At 33.6% G+C, this 20,061-nt stretch overlaps 3 protein-coding genes across 3 annotated transcripts; all 3 read left to right on the top strand.

The window, feature by feature from the left end:
• The first annotated feature begins 3,319 nt into the window (after nucleotides 1-3,319).
• Nucleotides 3,320-5,586, top strand: LOC145018400 (uncharacterized). Its single transcript, XM_078976290.1, has 4 exons — nucleotides 3,320-3,676; nucleotides 4,262-4,518; nucleotides 4,627-5,075; nucleotides 5,171-5,586. The coding sequence occupies exons 1-4, from the start codon at nucleotides 3,552-3,554 to the stop codon at nucleotides 5,426-5,428; spliced, it is 1,089 nt and encodes a 362-aa protein (XP_078832416.1). The 5' UTR covers nucleotides 3,320-3,551; the 3' UTR covers nucleotides 5,429-5,586.
• A 2,198-nt stretch (nucleotides 5,587-7,784) lies between these two features.
• On the top strand, nucleotides 7,785-10,662 carry LOC145016282 (uncharacterized). Its single transcript, XM_078974653.1, has 4 exons — nucleotides 7,785-7,965; nucleotides 8,365-8,552; nucleotides 9,634-9,788; nucleotides 10,659-10,662. The coding sequence occupies exons 1-4, from the start codon at nucleotides 7,785-7,787 to the stop codon at nucleotides 10,660-10,662; spliced, it is 528 nt and encodes a 175-aa protein (XP_078830779.1).
• A 3,830-nt stretch (nucleotides 10,663-14,492) lies between these two features.
• On the top strand, nucleotides 14,493-16,818 carry LOC145018466 (UDP-N-acetylglucosamine transferase subunit ALG14-like protein). Its single transcript, XM_078976346.1, has 7 exons — nucleotides 14,493-14,641; nucleotides 15,218-15,270; nucleotides 15,394-15,549; nucleotides 15,643-15,782; nucleotides 15,945-16,091; nucleotides 16,266-16,325; nucleotides 16,468-16,818. Exons 3-7 carry the CDS (start codon nucleotides 15,411-15,413, stop codon nucleotides 16,642-16,644), a joined length of 663 nt encoding a protein of 220 aa, XP_078832472.1. The 5' UTR covers nucleotides 14,493-14,641; nucleotides 15,218-15,270; nucleotides 15,394-15,410; the 3' UTR covers nucleotides 16,645-16,818.
• The last annotated feature ends 3,243 nt before the right edge of the window (nucleotides 16,819-20,061 follow it).

Below are 20,061 nucleotides of genomic sequence, written 5' to 3'. Positions count from 1 at the left end.
CATGTTGAGGTTCTACTGGTCCATCAAATACTTCAAACTCTTATGATTAGTATAAATAGTGCATCGTACGCCATACAAGTAGTGTCTCCAAATTTTGAGGGAAAACACTACTACCCCCAATTCCAAGTCGTGAGTGGGGTAATTCACCTTATAAGGCTTCAACTGCCTTAAGGCGTACGCAATCACATGCCCCCTGTACATCAGTATCGCGCCTAACCCTGAGATCGATGCATCACAGTACACTACCAAATCATCAAGCCCCTCAGGTAGTACTAGAACCGGAGCCTCGCATAACCTCTGTCTCAGTGTCTCAAAAGCTAATTGTTGATTCGTGCCCCCATCGAAATGTCACATTCTTCTTGATCAAACGGGTCAAAGGCATGATGATCTTGGAGAAATCCTTGATGAATCTTTGATAATAGCCCGCTAAACCCAAGAAGCTACGGATCTCGGATGCATTCTTCGGTACTTCCCACTGCATCACTGCCTCAACCTTGGTTGGATCCACCGAAATACCCTCCTGGTTGATGATGTGTCCCAAAAACTGTACCTCTCACAGCCAGAAATCACACTTAGAGAACTTGGTATAAATCCTTTCCATTCTCAGTGTCTCCAATACCTCCCTCAGATGCTGCTCATTGGTCTTAGAATAGAATATGATATCGTCAACAAAAAAAATCACCGACTGATCCAACATCAGTCTGCACACCTTGTTCATGAGATCCATGAACGATGTTGGGGCATTGGTGAGCCCGAATGGCATCACCACAAACTCATAGTGCCCATATCGAGTCCTAAAAGTTGTCTTTGGTATATCCTCATCCCAAATCCTCATCTAATGGTACCCCGACCGAAGATCAATCTTGGAAAACTAAGACGCACCCTGCAGCTGATCAAATAAATTGTCGATCCTCGGTAATGGATAACGGTTTTTCACTGTTAGTTTATTTAGCTCTCGATAATCAATGCACATCCTGTGTGACCCGTCCTTCTTTTTCAAAAACATTTATATTTTTTCTCTTAAATCCTAAAACTTGACTAAGACATTGTATTTATAGACTTCTAAAAACCGACTTGCTATTAGACTACACTTAGGATTCATGGCTAACTTTCCATCTTTATAATTACTTGGTCTCCAAGTCCTCATCGATTTAGGATTCCAACAATCACCCCCCAAATCTCTAAGTCCTTCTATAGAATTCTTCAACTACGGCTTGTCTTTAAAATACAGGCTCGTCGTTGTCGTCATATTCCAAAAAATCACCTTCTTGTAATTTTTGGAGTCGTTCCGGACATTTAAAGGCAAAGGGATGCTATTTTTCACACCTAAAACAAATCACCTTAGATCGTTCTTTTTCCCTATTTTTCCGATTTTTGTCACAACAACAATTACAATTTTTGCAATTGGTGGAATCGGGTTGAGTTAAATCAGAATTGGACTTGTGGTGATTGGGCTTACCCCTTTGTGATACTTGATTACATGATTTAGGGCCACTTGACCCATCAAACCCATTAAACCCTCATGATCCACTAAATCCTCTTGCTCCATGATTACCAATCGATGCCCCCTTTCCCTTTGTCGATCTTTCCTTCGCTCCACCAGACAAGCCATTGCCACCACCTAAACCACTACCGCCACTGCTCGATGACCACAGAACTTTCGGTTCTTCTCCTCCATCATCACCCTCTTCCCTAATCCTTTCTTCATAAGCTTTAAGCCTTCCCACAACATCTTCAAATCCAACCGATTTGAGATCCAAGACTTGTTCCAAAGAAGCAACTATGTGGATGAAATTTCTAGGCAAATCTTTCAGAAATTTCTTAACCAATTTGGATTCTTCGATCACTTCTCCTAAAGCAGTCGATTTTGAGGTGATTCCCGACAATTTCCCGCTAAAAGCAGTGATCGATTCAGTCTCATGCATCTTCAGTCTATTGAAATCAGCCATTAAGGTCTAGAATCGGGCCTCCTTCACTCGATCAGCCCTAATGTGTCAAGCCTTGATTGCATCCCACAAGGCTTTTGAAGAATCGACTTCTCCAATTTGCATAATCAAACTTTCCGGCAAAGCTTGATAGTGCAAACCTAATGCAAGACAGTCCTTCTCTTCTCTTATTGCGGTTACTGGATCAATCATGCTCCAAGCTTTGTGAATGCGGAGCACAACCTTCATCCTCGTTGCCCACACTATGTAATTGGTGGGTGTGAGCATCGGACATGTAACAGAGGTCGTTCCAGTCTCTTCTCCCTCCCCAAAGTACCGCATGTAACTCTTTCGTCTCCCGCCATGTTGACTTCCTTGTTCAACAAGTAAGAAGTCTGATCTCACAGCCTTAGCTCTGATACCAATTAAATATGCACAAGTGTGTATAATCAAAATAACTCTATGATTAAATAAGGAAATATAACTCAAAAACCTTTACATTTGTTTTCTCTTAAATCCTAAAACTCGACTAAGACATTGTATTTATAGACTTCTAATAACAGACTTGCTATTAGACTACAATTAGGATTCATGGCCAACTTGTAATCTTTACGATTACTTAGGTATTGTTTTTTTTTTTTTGTAAAAAACATCTTCAGACCTCCTATTGTTGCACAGCACAACAGACACGCAACACTTTTAATCTCACAGTTGTTTGTTTTTTAGAAGTCTTCAGAGTAAAAAACCTATGCACGTGTTCTGTTTGATGCAACACTTGTATTGCTCTTCCAACCTCTTCTTCTTCTTTTTTCTTGCTGAAATCTTATTTATATGTTGCTGAAATCTTATTTACATTTTTTTTTCTTTTTTTGTTTATTCTTGTAAAAAAAATTTTCATTTTTTTATATTGAATAATGATAACTTCTTGATGAAATATCATTATTTTTTGCTAAATATCTTTATTTTTTTTGTTGAAATATCATTATTTTTTTGCTGAAAAATCGTACATTATTAATTTTTCGGTATTAAAAAACTATTTTCGGTTTATAAAATCGGTTTATTTTAATTTTTTTAATATCTGCAACAACATTCAGATGTTAAAAAAAAACACACTTCTTATTACAGTCTGGAATCGTTTGATCCACCTCTTCTACTGCACAGGGTTGCAGAGGTGGTCCGGAAACTTCATGAATTTTTGCTTAAAAAAAAGTATATTGATCTCCATGTCCTCATCGACTTAGGATTCCAACATTTAATAATAATAATAATAATAATAATAATAATAATAATAATAAGTTCTCTTAGAGGAAATTAAGTAATGGTCCCTGTGCTTTGGATATTTTACATCTATATCACAAATTTTGACCATTTGAGTCGAAGTCAAACATAAATCCTGGTTAAAACGATGCGCAGCCAATCACCGCGTCCTTCGATCCAGCCAATCAGTGCGTCCTTCGATCGAGCATCGTTTTTTAACTACCTTTTTCTTCCGCCTTTTCTTGATTCCAATCTTGATCAAATTCACCTCTTAATATACTGATTCGCTGGGTTTTGATTCGAAGCGCAGTCTAGGGTTTTGCACTTTGAAATTTGTTATCGATCTTTAGCAGTGAAGTGTGTATAGTAATGGCAGAACCGGGAGTCGATAAGAAGAAGAAGAGAGTGGTGGTTATTGGTGGCGGCGTAGCAGGTTCTCTTCTTTGCAAAACCCTTCAAAAGCATCGACATTTTGATTTCACCCTCATTGATTCGTAAGTTTCTAATCCTTCTCTTCTCTTCTCCCATGTTTTTTGATTGATTGGAATTTTTCTAAGCTGATATTCAATCGGAAATGTTCTTAAGATCCTTTATTTCCCGTGCCCTTACTTTCACCCTCCATTAACGGTATTCATTTCAATCCGAAACAAAATACTTGTCTAGCTCTGAGTATTTCGGTAAAGTGATTACTACGATTTTATGATCATTTAGGGAATTGCAATAAGGAAACATTCTATCATCGAGATATATGTAAATTGCTACCTATATCTTACGTTAATCAACTGATACCTATTTCTCACCTTAATCAATTATCTGATTCTGATTGTAATTCTTTAAGCTTTTAAATGCACATTGGATATGGTCGCACAAATATACACCCTTATGTAGTTATGCGACCTTTTCTTTGAGATGAATAATCATATGTTTAACTTGTTTATCTTTTGAAAACAAATGTTTACTCTTATACTCCATATGAAGGAGTGAAGGACTATATGAATAACCAGTAGGATCATGTATTCCTTCTTTTTTACCTCATTCTGTATTATGCTCCTATTCAATTTCCATTTTTTTTTATCCAGGAAAGAGTATTTTGAGGTGACATGGGCAAGGTTGAGGTCAATGGTGGAACCATCATTTGCAAAAAGATCTGTGATTAATCACCATGAATATCTTCAAGGTGCAAGTATTATCACATCTGATGCAAATGGGATTGAAGACAATGAAGTGTCAACCACAGAAGGTCGCCTGATTTCATATGATTATCTTGTAATTGCCACAGGTCACATGGGTAGCAAATGTGTCACAAAACCTGAGAAGCTCAGGGAGTATGAAGCAGGTAATTTTAAAAAACTTTCATATCATTCCAAATTGCTTATTTACAAAACTTTGTAAAAGAAGAGGTAACATGTGATGTCTGAGGCCAATTTGCAATCTTTGTTTGCAGATAATGAAAAGATCAAATCTTCAGAGTCAATATTGATAATTGGAGGGGGACCCACTGGTGTGGAACTTGCAGCTGAAATTGCTGTTGATTTTCCCACCAAAAAGGTGAAACTAGTTCACAAGGGTTCAAGATTGCTGGAGTTTATAGATGAAAAGGGTAGTAAAAAGGTGCTTGATTGGTTAACTCTAAAGAAAGTTGAGGTAATTTTAGGTCAATCTGTGGATTTGACTTCCAGCTCTGATGATGGAACTTATAAAACATCTGAAGGTGAAACTATCATGGCTGATTGTTATTTTAAATGCACAAGTGATCCGATTGGTTCATCATGGCTTAAAGAGACAAGTCTCAAGGATAGTTTGAATGATAGTGGTAGATTAATGGTTGATGCAAATTTTAGGGTCAAAGGGTTTGACAATATCTTTGCAATTGGAGATATCACTGATGTTGCAGTAAGTCTCATCACATGTTGTATGTTTCTTTGGCTCATTTTTGCCAATTGTATAATGTGTTCTTTGTGAAATGACAATGTTTGATTGATGTTTAGGAACTTAAACAAGGATATTTGGCACAAAAGCATGCATTGGTGGTTGCTAAAAATTTGGAGTTGCTGATAAATGGAAGTGATGGGGGCAATATGGTAAAATACACTCCGGGATCACCAACGGCAATTGTGTCATTGGGGAGACGAGAGGCCTTGTTGCAAGTATGGTGTGTGACATCGATTGGGAGAGTTCCTGGTATGCTAAAATCTAAAGATTTGTTTGTTGGGAAAACAAGGAAGCAGCTAGGGCTAAAACCCTAATCTTGTTTGTTTATTATGCTTGGAATTGGATTGGATTGATAAACCCTTTTATTATACCAAACTAGTTTATTCGGTTTGAAGTTTTAAGGTTAACAAACACATACTATGTTATACAAGTCTAAAAGAGTGAATATGAAAACTTTGGTATTGTTTGGTTATGTAACAATTTCATTTATTTTGGGTTAAGTCATTGCTCAACTTCTCACTAGAGGATACTTATCTCAATTCACACATATGGTATTAAAATTTCTCTTCTTGAAATCTTAACAACATCAATATGCATAATATAAGTAAAACTCATATAATTGTAAACAACATTTTCACTTTGCAAAAAGGGAAAAATGCACAAAAACCCAACCAATTATACATGTATCTGCAGAAAAACCCTTATTTTATTTTTATATTCAGAAAAATCCTTATATTAATAGTTATCATTCGAAAAAGATCAAAATACGAGGTTTTAAGAAAAATTGACAACTATAAATCTAATGTCACTTACATTTTTGTTTATCAATACTACATTGATTTTAATTGGGATAAAAAAAAACAATTAGTTAAGAAACAAGAAATCAACCATATAAAGAATACAATCGAATGAAAGTAATCGAAATATATTTCGGTTTGACATGTTTTTGCATATAATCAAAGAAGTATAAAGGATATGTATATCATATTATATTTTTAGCTGATCGTTTCTTCTAAAAATCTACAATTTGGTTTTATTTGAAATGTAAATAATAATATAAGGATGTTTTAAACATAAAAATAATATAAGGGTTTTTGTACATATACATGTATAATTGGTTGGTTTTTCTGCATTTTCCCCTTGCAAAAAATATGTACAACTTTCTCTCAAGCCACTCGTGGGGGAAACTACAATTTGTCTTATCAATAGATCCTTACAATCTACACATGCTCATACTAGATGAATAAATATCTTTGTAACACTTAACTTATACAAATATTCTTGGTGCATGTCGTGCATGTGAATAACATTTAATGTTAATCTTGTTTTATTTTGATGATGATAAATATTAAATCCAAATCGTGTTATGTTAGTAATGATTATTATTATTACAAGGATGGATCGACAAATTAGCATGTCAATTATAAATAAGATATCGTGGTCTTCGAATTCCAACCGTTGTTTGTATTTGTTCATTTAACTAAACTAACAAAAAATCTTGTTTATGTTTGTTTATTTATTAAATAAATTTCCAACAAATTATTCACGACATCGGTTTGTTTTCAACCTGAGTTCCTCACCTGAGGCTGTTAGGCATGTATGTTTTGAAGTAGTAGAGGTTAATTCAAGCTAAAATGAAAACGAAAAAGAATTAAAGGACTAAAGCTGGAAAGGATTGAAAGACGAAGGACTGATGGACATAAAAGAAAAAGCTAAGAACTAAATATACCCGTTCGCATTATTTCCAGTTTATCATATTTCAGAAAGAGAAGGGCGAGAAACGGGTTAGGGTTTCGTATGTCTTCTTTGCCTCTTTGTATAGGGTTTCGTATGTCTTCTTTGCCTCTTTGTATAAGAGTTGTCGAACACAAAAGCTACTTTTCGAAACGAAGAATTAGAGGGGCGGGTGTGGGCAATGCCCGTATGGCGTTATCTGATGTGGCAGCGCCATAAGGGGGAACACCCCCCCCCCCCCCTCTCCCGTTATTGAATGTTATGTTATCTCGCGCTTGGTGGTAACATCTCGTCACGCGTAAAAAGTCGACCGTTTGCAAATTCAAACCGTTTAAAAACAGTAACTTTAATAAAAAAAAATTACTAATTACATTTTCATTTTATATATATACCTCATTCTTTTTACTACACATATTTCTCTATATCTATCTCTATTTCTATATCACTCAAAACACAAACACAAAAATCAACCAACTATGAATGAATTTGATCAGGCTCATCCGTACAATGATGATAACGACGAAGACGATTTGTTCGTGAGTATGATGTACCAGTATTACATAGACAACCTACTACAGCCAGATCCAGCTCCACTACTCACGCGACGTGCGACGTTAAATAGAGATCGTAAGGAAGGGTATCGACGGCTAGTTAACGATTACTTTGCGGAAAATTGTATCTACCGACCAAGCGATTTCAAAAGAAGATTTCGTTTGCGAAAAAATATCTTTGAAATGATAGCCAACGCTATGGAAGCAAGGTATTGTTCGATTCAACTTTTATAATTTAAAAAATGTCACTTTTAGATAAAATAAATACAATTTTTACATGTTTAATATTTAATTAGGTATGAATTTTTCCAAATGAGATATGATGCTAGAGGCAAACGAGGCTTTACAGGGTTGCAAAAATGTAGCTGCAATTAAACTTATGGCAATGGGGGAGTCACCCGATTCTGTTGACGATTATATGAGAATGTCTGAGAGGACCGCACGAGAAAGTTTGTATTTATTGGCAAGAGGTGTTGTCGAAACCTTCGATGACCAATACTTGCGCAAACCTTCGTTGCATGATATGCAACCAGGGGCGGATTTAGGGGGGTTCCGGGGTGGCACAGGCAACCCCTAAATTTTCCCGCCGCAGTGGAAAAAATTTCGAATTTTTTTAAATTTTTTATTTTTTATACTATCGTGCAACCCTTAATCTTCCCGTGCAACCCCTACTATGAAATCTTGCATCCGCCCCTGTATGCAACAACTATATGCGGTGCATGAAGAAAGACATGGTTTTTCGGGTATGCTTGGAAGCATTGACTGCACACACTGGAAATTGAGAAATTGCCCAGTAGCGTGGAAAGGCTAGTATTCGAGCGGTCATCATGGAGCGCCTTCGTTGGTATTAGAGGTTGTTGCTTCACAAGATTTATGGATTTGACATGCTTTTTTCGGGGTTGCGGGTTCTAACAACGACGTCAACGTTCTCGATCAATCACCAATATTTGACAACCTTTTTTCAGGAAAAGCCCCGTATGCTCCTTTCACAGTGAATAGAAATGAATATAAGTTTGGGTATTACCTTAGAGACGGAATATATCCACAATATTCCACGTTTGTGAAGGCGTTTCGACACCCAATAGATCCAAGAGACAAATATTTCAAGAGACGACAAGAAGGAGCACGTAAGGACGTTGAACGTGCTTTTGGGGTTTTGAAATTAAAATGACACATAGTTGAACATGCGACGAGACCTTATGAGTTAGATACTCTACGATATATCATGTATGCATGTATCATAATGCATAACATGGTTGTCAAAGATAAAGGATGCAATACTGCAACGTATTCGCCTACGGAGCCAAGACATGTGCAATTTCAACCAGGAATATCGGAATATTTATATAGAGTGGTTGATATTTAAAATCAGCGAAATCACAAGTAACTTCGTGAAGACTTGGCGGATTACATCTATATTGGTCACGAAGATGAAGATGAATAGTTTTAGGCCAAAAAAATGTATGTTTTATCATTTTTTTTTTCTTTTTAGGTTTTTAAATGTTTTTGTGTTTTGTTGTAATTTTTTTAATATTTTTTTTTAATTTAAGTTTTATTAAAATTTTATTTTTACTTTTCAAATATAAATAAATAAATAAATAAATAATCAAATTCGAAATATAAAAAAAAAACATCAAAAAATAAAATAAAAAATAAAATAGAAAATCATTGGTGTTATCACATGTTATTAGATGTTGCCAATTTCCACAATGGATGTTATAACACCACGTATGAGTAGGATGCTGACATGACACATTTTGGGTGTGGTAACATGTAATAACATGTTGCCCACACCTAGTAGTCTTAGAAGAAAAATATCACATTGATTGTGTTGTTCTCTAATCTTCTGTGTTTTTGTTGAAAACAGCAAAGAATTGAAGTAAACAAGATGAGTTCAATTAAAGGACCCTAGGAATCGGTATTGTTCTTTCTCTATTGTATGTTTAGTTTAAATACCATGCCATATGCATGTTTTCTTTACATATAATAAACATACTTAGGATTATCATGGGCCAATTTGTACGAGAGTTGTAACAAACGTACAATTCTAATTCTTTTTTCCTTTATAACTTTCTCATCAAGCAAACACGGATATGTTAGTTAAATACGCCATTGCCATTGTTTGAAGCTAATATTGCAGTCTAATATGACTAATTAATAAATTGTGCATGTTGGAATTGTGTTTTAAGCTGTATATTAAATTAAAACCTGATCACTCTTTATTGCTTATGTAGATTGACAAAAGACGTAAAATTGCAGATCAGTTAATCAATCAACTTGATGAACAACTTGTTGAATGTAAAGAGGAGATGAAAAGACTTCAACATTCTTCAGCTGATCAAGAAGTTGTGATAGCTCATGCAAAGATACTTCTTGAACACAAAAAAATGTAAGTTGATTCATAAAAAAATGACACCCTTACCCTTATGAGGATATATTGTGAATCCTAAGGATTCATGTAGTTACACAAGTGAAAAGAATTTCCAAGCCTTCTTTTTCTCCTTTAGCCTCCACATATTTTCTCGACTTGGCATATAGTCATGTATAATAGCAATATGCTTGTTTGATTATTTTATCTTTAACAAATGTTATATCCGTTCAAAATTCCAAACAAGTTACTTTTCTATATTCTATTTAATTATATGTTTAGATATTAATCCACAACCTTTACTCATTCTTGTTAGGTACCAAGAACAAATTTACATACTAAACAACCAAGCATTGAACCTACGTCAAGTGGAATCTGTTTCCTAAAGTCTTAAAGAGACCCCACAAAAAGTATGTTTCACAAGTTTTAAATTATTCAGTTGAATGTTATCTTCAAGTTTGCTCAGTAAATTAATTTATAATTCATGAGTTAGGGATTCTAATTTACCTTAAAAAACTACATCATTTCGTTTTGATTCCAATATCCTTGTTTCTTGAAATGGACCGATTCCGAGTGTCAACTCTCTTAGAGCATAGTTTTTCCAAGAGTTTTTTCGCCTCAAAAAGCTCATGAAAATTGAAAAAGCTATTGGATTCAAAGAGTTTGTTAATTAACAAGCTCTTGTTATCTTATTCAATGATTTGGTGGGCTCTATAGGCTTTCAACCAATTGTAAATAAATAATATATACAAGGGTCCCACGAAATAATAAATTGAAAAAGCTCTCCTAATGTGGAGATAAAAGGAGCTTTTTCATTTTAAGTCTTTCTACATATTTTCTCTCATGGGAACTTAAATTGTATCTTGTGTTGTATGCAATATTTGTTTGCAGATAATGAAAAGATCAAATCTTCACAGTCAAAATATTGATAATTGGAGGGGGGCCCACTGGTGTTGACCAAAAAGGTGAAGCTAATATTAAAAGGTTTCACACCTATTATAGCAACTAGTATTTCTAACCAATGTACTTGGTCTGGTTATTGGTTATATTAACCATCTGCTAATACTTTCAATGAAAGCATGATGCTACATTTACATTTTTGAAAATAAGGTAGTTGGTTAAGATATTTATGATAAGTACAATGACTAGAAATGCCTTTCCTTCAAGAAGATAAATTTAAATTTTGTTTCATATTTACTATGTGTTCTAATTCTAAATGAAAGATTGATGCAAGCTTTGTTATAGCTTAAATAGTATACCAACATAGATATATCTATTTATATTTCTTGCAGTAGTTATTAGTTCCTAGTGGAAAAGTTTAATTTATTGATTTATAGTTGAAGCACATATATATATTTTGGAAAAAAAATGACATAATATATAACTTGTTATGTCTCCTATACAATTATAGGTTACGGTGAAATATTAATAACAAAGTGAAAACTATTTGGTTTATGAAATGAGTAAAAGAGTATGTTTGATTAATGTTTATGAACTTAAACAAGGGTATTTAGCACAAAGGCATGCATTGGTGGTTGCTAGAAACTTGGAGGTGATGTGAGCAATATGGTCATATACACTCCATCTTCACCAATGGTAGTTGTGTCATTGGGGAGAGGAGAGGCCTTGTTGCAGGTATGGTGAGTAGCAATCATCTGGCGGATTCCTTGTATGCTTAAATATAAAGACTTGTTTGTTGGCAAGATAAGGAAGCAAATTGAGCTAAAACCATAATCTTTTTTATTATATGCTTGGAATTAGATTGCTAAAGGCTTCTTTTATACCATACTAGATTTATTCAAGTTGAAATTAAGGTTAAGCAAAACACGTACTATGTCTGTTATAAATCAACAAATTAACATGCGTTAGCTCCCTCCCACTCACTATGTCACTTAAAGCTGACAATGAGTCGACCTGGATTAGTTCGGGTTTAACTCATTTAATAATTGGGTTGAAAATTTCAACCCAACCCAACCTGTTTATTTAAATGGGTTGAAATTTGGTTTTTTGGCAATAGGTTGATGGAGATAAAGGAGTTAACTAAATTGAAGTGAGGATATCAATTTTGTGAAATGATTTTAATTACAAAGTGAAGACAAACCACAAATTCCTTCTTGGTATCACTACAAGAGATCGAACATAGACGACGTTTGTTTTTCTCTTCTCCAAGTCCTATATATATATATATATATATATATATATATATATATATATATATATATATATATATATATATATATATATATATATATATATGTTTGGAATCTATGGAAAACAAAAAACCCTAAAAATCATAAAAATGCGTAAAAAATACTTAGAGATCACAAAACTTTTTTTTGAATTTTTTTTGAAAAAAATCACAGTTTTTACTACAAATTCGCTGAATTTTAAAAAAAATTGATTTTTTATTTTTATCAGCAAGTTTTTATAAAAATGTGTGATTTTTTCATTCGTTGAGTTTTTTTGAGCAAACAAAACATGATTGATGTTTTTTGAATAGTTTTGAAACCCTTATTCTTCATGATATTTAATTCCACGTAATAAGTTAGTTAAACTTTTTTAGACAAAATATTAAGTTTGTTGGGTTTTCTTGAACTTATAATAATGACATTTAAGTATAGAACATTAACGAGAATGAATTTTGGAGTGTTAATTCTTGGCTCGATATCAAAAGTGAATAAAATATATATGTATATATTAAGAAATATTAATAAGTAATATTTAAATTGCAAGCTAAGTAAAGATTATTAATATGGTTGTTTCAAGTGAGTTTTTTCACTATACTTTGTACTGTAGTATGTATCCTTTGTGTGTAGGATGTTGATATGTTGTATTGATTTGTTAGATTGGTAGATATGTTATAATTACTTGTGTATGCCGATTATTATTGTTTGTTTGCATATGTCGACATATTGTGGTTAGGTTGAGGCAATCTTACTATGTGTTGTAGGACAAGATACTCGGGCGGTCTAGTCGATATTGTAGGCCCAAGGAGAGCGGTCCAACCTCGTGTTGTAGGCCCAAGGAGAGCGGTCCAACCTCATGTTGTAGGCGGTCCAGTCAGACTGAAGGCTCATATGTGCATGCATTGTATGTATATTATTGTGTGAAGTATTTTTGGGGACTCATTAAACTTTGGCTTACAGTTGTCGATTAAATATTTTTCATGTACTTTATCAATTTGTGGGAAGGCGAAGGCGTGACTGCACACACTAATCAGGAATTTAATGATTTGAGATTCCACAATAGTTTTCTTTATAACTCTGATTTTTACATATGATTTATGAATAAAGGGTTTTGCCTTGAACATATCCTTGTGAAAATGTGAATTTATTACAGTTTAAAAATGAAAAAACTTATTTTGAAAATTAGGACATTACAAATTTAATGAAGCTTAAAAAAGATCTATGAATAAGTTTGTAAAAAAAATTCTTCTAATATACAAAATAATGCCACACATGAAAATGTTTTTAATGAGGAGATAATATCATACATGAAAATGTGGATATTGATGATGAAATTATTAATAATGAAGATGTTAATTTCATTCATGAAAATGTTAATAATACAAATGAGGTCCCTAATTTCTAATGAAAATGTTGATATTGTAAAAAAAATTATTAAGATCCTAATTTTTACCCCATACCCTAAATTGTCTAGGACCGGTCCCTTTCATTTTCTTGTTCTCCTCGTTTATGGTGAAAGTGATTTTGATGCACCTTATAAACCACAAATGGTAATGATAAACTACCATTTTTATGTTGGGGTTTATCAACTATTTTTTGGTTTCCTTGTTTTGGTTTCTTCAACTTGGTTACATGATATATGTAACCAAGTTGGTTGTATCATGCTCTGTATATAGATGAATCACCTTGTTAGCTCTTGTATATTTAGCTAGGTTATATATATCTTGATCATTACCAAGAGTTGTAAGGCCAAAAATCAAGTCTTGATCGGGAATTCTGAAATGATAAAATATTACGGGAGGAACCACATATCCTAGTTCTAGCATCATAGCATTGAGTTCACGCACTCAAAAACTCATCAATATGATCAACTAAATCAATATACCTAACTTTCCGTTGCACATATCTTATATTTAGAAAAGATATGAACTTCCCATTATGGTGAAGTTCAATCTTGCAAAAAGTGGGACGATCAACTTTCCTAATAAAAAACAACAATAGAATGTAGTTGGCATATTATGTGAAATTTCAAAAAATTTAAGTTTCAAAAACTATAGTAGCACTCATCATACAAAGTGAATGCATCAAATCCCATCGTGGTAGGTCATATCATCCACAGTGAAAACATTATTTTTTTTTTCTTCAACCTATCTAACTGCAGTTCAGCTCGGTAAAGGATTTGGGTGGAAATCATTGATTTAGGGTTAATACATCAACGAGGAAGAAAATGAAAAGTGTGTGATTGTTTAGATATCATTATACGAACGATAATAAATGAGCATTGCCTCCATAAATGAAAAAATGAAAATGCGATATGCCGAGTATATGAGAAAGAAAACGAAATGCACAACTAGAATCAACTCAAACACCAAATAAAGACTTTTTTTTCCAGGCAAACTTTTTATTTTGGACCTAACTGGAAAAAATTAATAATAATAATAAAATTAAATTAAAAAAAAGACTAATTTTGTGGTTTTGTCAAAACAATTTCTTTTTGGAACGGACTTTTTCAAGTTCTTTTAGCTTAGTTAAATTACCTATCTACCCCAAAACTACCCTAGCTTCGCTGGCTTCGTTCACACAGCCTCCTTCACAACGTTCTGCCAGCTTACAATCTCCGCTCCAGACATCCGATCGCCGGCGCCTGCGCCAGCGCCGGCTACTGACTTCTCCTTCTCTGGTCTCCCAGTAGGTCCCACTTTCCTTATTGGATGATAAACACATGATTTCTTATTCGATTTTGAATCTAAAGCTCAATTCCTGTCTGATTTCTGGTTAATCCGATTCCCAATTTCTGTTTTGGTGTTATTCTCATTTTCTTTTTCTGCTTCGGTACTCCCCTGCCCTGTATCGATAAAGCAGATGATTTTTTTTAATCGATGAAGCACATGAACTTATTGTTCCAATTAAGCACATATTTCTTCTAGAATCGATGAAGCAGATGTAATTTTAAGCCAGTTTGGTGATCTGGTTTCGCGTTATAAAATCTAGAGTTGGTTTTATCTGATTCTTGAAACAGGGCATTGTACTACAGTTTTTTCTGAATTACATCTGGTTGATATCGATCGCTGTTAATCTGCTTTGATGTTAAAATATCGAGTCAGCTTACTTTCTTTTTTTCTGATAACCGATGCTCATTGTTAAGCACTTGAGATGACTGATGCATATTTCTTTATGAATTGAAGTAGATCCAAATATGAGATGTTTGGTATTTATCTTGTATACATTTTCTGTGTGTGATTTATATTGTTTGCATCTTAGTAGAATGTAATTCTCAGATACTTGGATCGTGTGTTCATCATCATCTCCAAGCCAAGGTACGCTATTTTATGAACTTTCTTCTTTTCCCCACTTAAATATCACTTGAATTGATTTTTCTAGTGCTATTTGTTCACCAATATTTTGGATTTCAATGGGCGTATTTTCATATTTGGATTTAGGGGGTGTTTCAAATTCAATGATGGAGTTCATCTCAATTGTTGTTATTATTACAACACTGCTACTTGTCCGAATTCTTTATGTTATATCTCAAGGTAGTAAACCGATATGTAACACTTCTTCAAAACATTTGAGTACTCTTATTGTTTTGGGTTCAGGTATGTATATTAACGCTTCCTTTTCTTATTCCTACATAAAAAAAAGAAAACATTCAAGCTCAAAATTGATACTATTTCTTGGTTTTAATATAGGTGGACACACAGCAGAAATGATAAATTTATTATCTGTTATGCAAAATGATCGATTTGCTCCAAGATTTTACATTGCTGCAGTAACCGATAACATGAGTCTTCAAAAAGCGCGTGTTTTTGAAAACACTTTGGCTGATAAGGTATATCAGATATATATATATATATATATATATATATATATATATATATATATATATATATATATATATATATATATATATAATATTTCTTATGGGTGTTTTGTTTTGTTTGTTCCTCCTGTAGTTTTTTTATACTGTTATGTCATGTCATGTCATGTGCAGATAAGTTTGCAGGTGTCAGAGTCGACCAAATTTATGCAAATCTATCGAAGCCGTGAAGTAGGACAGTCATATATTACCTCAATCGGGACAACATTATTTGCTTTATGTCATGCTTTGTGGCTCATGCTCAAAATCAGACCTCAAGTGGTACTACTATTTAATTTTAATTTTTTTTTTATTAAAACGAAGTTTTACATATATTACCTAAACCCTTATTTTTCATCTTTTATAATGTTTTGATGCCATACTTTTGTTTAGTATTAATTATTATAAAGTACAATGCTATTTCTAGCATTTAACCTTTCCATTTTCTCTACACAGATTCTATGCAACGGTCCCGGTACTTGTATTCCCTTATGTGCCATCGCGTTTATTTTCAAGGTTTGTATGCTTCAATTTTTTAAAATAATACCATGAAAATTTGGGTCTTTGATTTCTACTTCTAAAAGATGGTTGACAAATAGTCAAAAAATTTCCTTGCCAAAAGTCAAACATTTGACTTTTCATGTGTTGACTGTTTTAGGTTTTGGGAATTAGATGGTCGTATATTTTCTATGTGGAAAGTATTGCAAGAGTGAAAAGACTATCGCTTAGTGGTTTGCTTCTTTACAAATTACACATGGCTGATCAGTTGTTTGTGCAATGGCCACAATTACAAAAGCAATATCCTCGAGCTCATTATGTGGGGCGACTTATGTAACACAATTTGTTTTATGTAAGTGACTTAATTCATAAAGACATTTAAGTGTATACAGTGTTTAAAATAGAGGTGTGTATCACTATAGACATGTCTTATTATGAGTTTTTGTTTATACGTAAACTTTGTGCTTTATTTTTAGGCTAATACAAATACATCGAATACCATGTTTGTTAATTGTTTACGTGTATATGCAAGTTGGGCTAAAGGAATGTCTGGTTGGAACGTTTGGAGATGTTATTGTTTACACCAGAAAATGAAAACATATTGATGAAAATTGGTCTAATAATTTGGAATATTAAATAGAAAAAAGATATTAAACAAATAAACAATCATTTTGTGAAAATTAATTTCTGTTCTTATTGCCAACTCTTCTTGACAGTTGGATTCTGTTTGCTACTTTACTTTGACAAAAAAAAAAAAAAAAAAAAAAAGAGTAAATTACACGAATGGTCCCTATGATTAGGGATAATTTGTACGTTTGATTTCTAACTTATTTTTTTAACTCGGAAGGTCTCTACAGCTTGTTTATGTTGCATGCTTGGTCCCTATCTTACCTCAAAATACTATTTTGCCCTTGATTATTTAATTTATTTGAATAAAGTGGGGTATGTAAGGTAAAGTAAGGTGAGATGGAAGTAAGGTTGGGGGTATGTTTATTTAAATAAATTAAAAAATCAAGGGCGAAATAGTCTTTTTAGATAAGACATGGATCAAGCTCGTAACAAAACAATCAGTAGGGACTTTCCGAGTTAAAAAAATAAGTTAGGGATGAAATGTGCAAATTACCCAAACCATAGTGACTATTCGTGTAATTTACTAAAAAAAAAACGACCAATCAGGTGACTTGAAAAAAGGAAAACCAAAATTGAACCAAAATCTACAAAATAAAAATTATATTAAAAAAAATAATAAACAACCGTTAAAAAAAGTAGGGGTGAGCGCGGTGCGGTTCGGTGCGGTTATTAGCCAAAACATCATCACTAATCGCAAATGCGGTTAATCCATTTTCAAACCCGCTTAGTGCGGTTATTTTTGCGGTGCGTTTTTGTTTTTTTTTTTTTTTTTTTGTGTTGCGGTTATGGATTTGGTGCGGTTATTTTGTGTGATTTTTAACCACAGTTTAGAGCTCAAACGGTTTTAAAAGTTCAAACATATTAATTGTAATAATAAAAAATCATAAGATATAAGACAATTAACTTAAATCACAAACAACTAATATCTTAAAAAGTCAAATCAATAGTAATTAACAATATATATCTTAAAATTATCTAATTTCACCATTTTTCAAAGTTAAACATAACAAAGACCAACACTTTTGTCTTCTAGTATACGGATCAGAAACCGAAGTAGAAATTGATTGATTGTTACGAAAAACAATCTAAACAAGGGTTGAAGATCTCGTCCATATGGTTATGTCGATATAAAGACAGTCGAGAATGGATATCATATGAGGAAGTTATGAATTGTTAACGGACTTTAACAGTCCAAGTCTGTTAAAAATATAGCTTTAAAAAATAGAAGTCAAAATTAGCCGACATATTCTAAACGAAAGTTGTAGATCTCGTCGAGAGCTTTCCGGTGATATAAAAAACGTCGAAAACGGAGCTAGTATGAAGAAGATACGATTTTCTGAAGTTTTCCGAGAAGCGCCATGCGTATGTGGGTTGCACTGCGCACACCTTCTAGAAGGTAGGGCATGTACCACCATATTTGTGACACGTGACAGAAAAATTGGAGGAGCAATGTCTCAAGTGTGCACGGCGCGCAGTTGCGCTATAAATAGACTTCACCTGCTCATTTGCTTCCTCACTCCTCATCCTCCTCTCTCTCGAAATTCTCTTGGTTTTAGCCCATTTCCCTTAGTTCTAGCCTTCATTAAAGCCCTACGATCCTTGAGGAAGTAGTGGCTAGCAAGTAGAACTCTGTCAGTTCAATTTCCTAACTTCTGTCAGGAAGAACCTCTGTAAGTTAAACTACACTCTAGTATTTTTTGTGTAACTTATATTTATAGTCATAAGTCATCATTATGAACCTATAAATAAGGCTTCTCATTACTTCCATGTCGTTATACTGATTGATCTACTTACGGGAAATGTATCTAAAATGGTCATGCTGGCTTGGTTGTTGGATTTTAGAAAAGCTATTATGCCGAAATGATCATGCCTCCCAGCTGTCCTGCCTAGCTGATCCTTACTTGATAGATCTTGATGTAGGCATTGAGATTAGTGAGGATCTAGACTATTTTTAGTCTCCAGGATCATTAGACTAAAACTCTGTAGTAATTATACTTAGGTCATGTCAAGGAATATCTGACGTGTTAGACGAAACTCTGCTCAGATCACCAGTCGCTTATTTTATCATGTGAGTGCATAGTTACGTTTATCTTACACATAGAATAAAGTATTTAAGATAATTACATGCTATATGTGCATATTATATGTGTTCTTGATATCTATGCTAGATGAATGGTTTATACATGTTTTACTCGATTTTAAACTGTATATTTATTTTTTTACCTATAAATATGTTGGGTAAAGATGGGTAAATATAAGATGACATAGATGATGAGAGATGAAAGTTGATATAGATGATAAGAGATGAAAGATGATATAGATGATGAGAGATGAAAGATTATATAGATGATTAGAGGCCTTGACTTTAAAGATAATCCAGTTGTCTAGCGGAGTATAGATAACGATCACGAATTATTCTAGATAGTTTAGTGGAACGCTAGCAGGCTCACAACATGTATGTGTTTTTGAACTTAGTGTTCACCAGGTGTACTCCATCCCCTCCCCCCCCCCCCCCCCCCCCCAATGGTTTCCTTACTGACATATATTGCTATAGACTCCTCTAAGAATTATTGTATATCCAGAAGATGGTCCTTATAATAGGTCCATTGAAATTAGATGTTAAGGATAGAGAGTGAGGATAGTGGGAAGGGGTAATCGGGTTGATGATTTGATAATAATAAATAAAGATTTAATTATTATGGCATGCCTGACCCACTCAGTTTTTTATATTATAGGTAGTAGCATAAGAGCACATGTGTGATGATATGATGAGAGATTTATGGATGCCTATAGGCCAGTAGTTTAGATAAACTAGTGTAAGACATGTATTATTCGTTTATGCTTATGTACTGTATCGACAATGACATTCCAAGGTTTTTAATATAAATAAAATATGTTTCTTCGGAAATGTTTAGATAATATCATTATTATGTTTTTGGGAACAAATTCCACAATATTATTCTTTTAAAGATACTCTGATTTCAAAATAAGCATAAATAAATCGGTCTTTTCTTACCGTGAAATTGGGGATGTCACACTTGACAAGCTGATCCCACGTAGACTCCTACATGATAGTCATCATAAACCTAACCCATTAATAACAATTTCAACAAGAATCGACATT

Source organism: Lactuca saligna, chromosome 9 (assembly GCF_052625555.1).
Source record: "Lactuca saligna cultivar CGN05327 chromosome 9, ASM5262555v1, whole genome shotgun sequence".
NCBI classification, from domain to species: Eukaryota; Viridiplantae; Streptophyta; class Magnoliopsida; order Asterales; family Asteraceae; genus Lactuca; species Lactuca saligna.
This window is presented reverse-complemented; position numbering and strand designations above follow the sequence as displayed.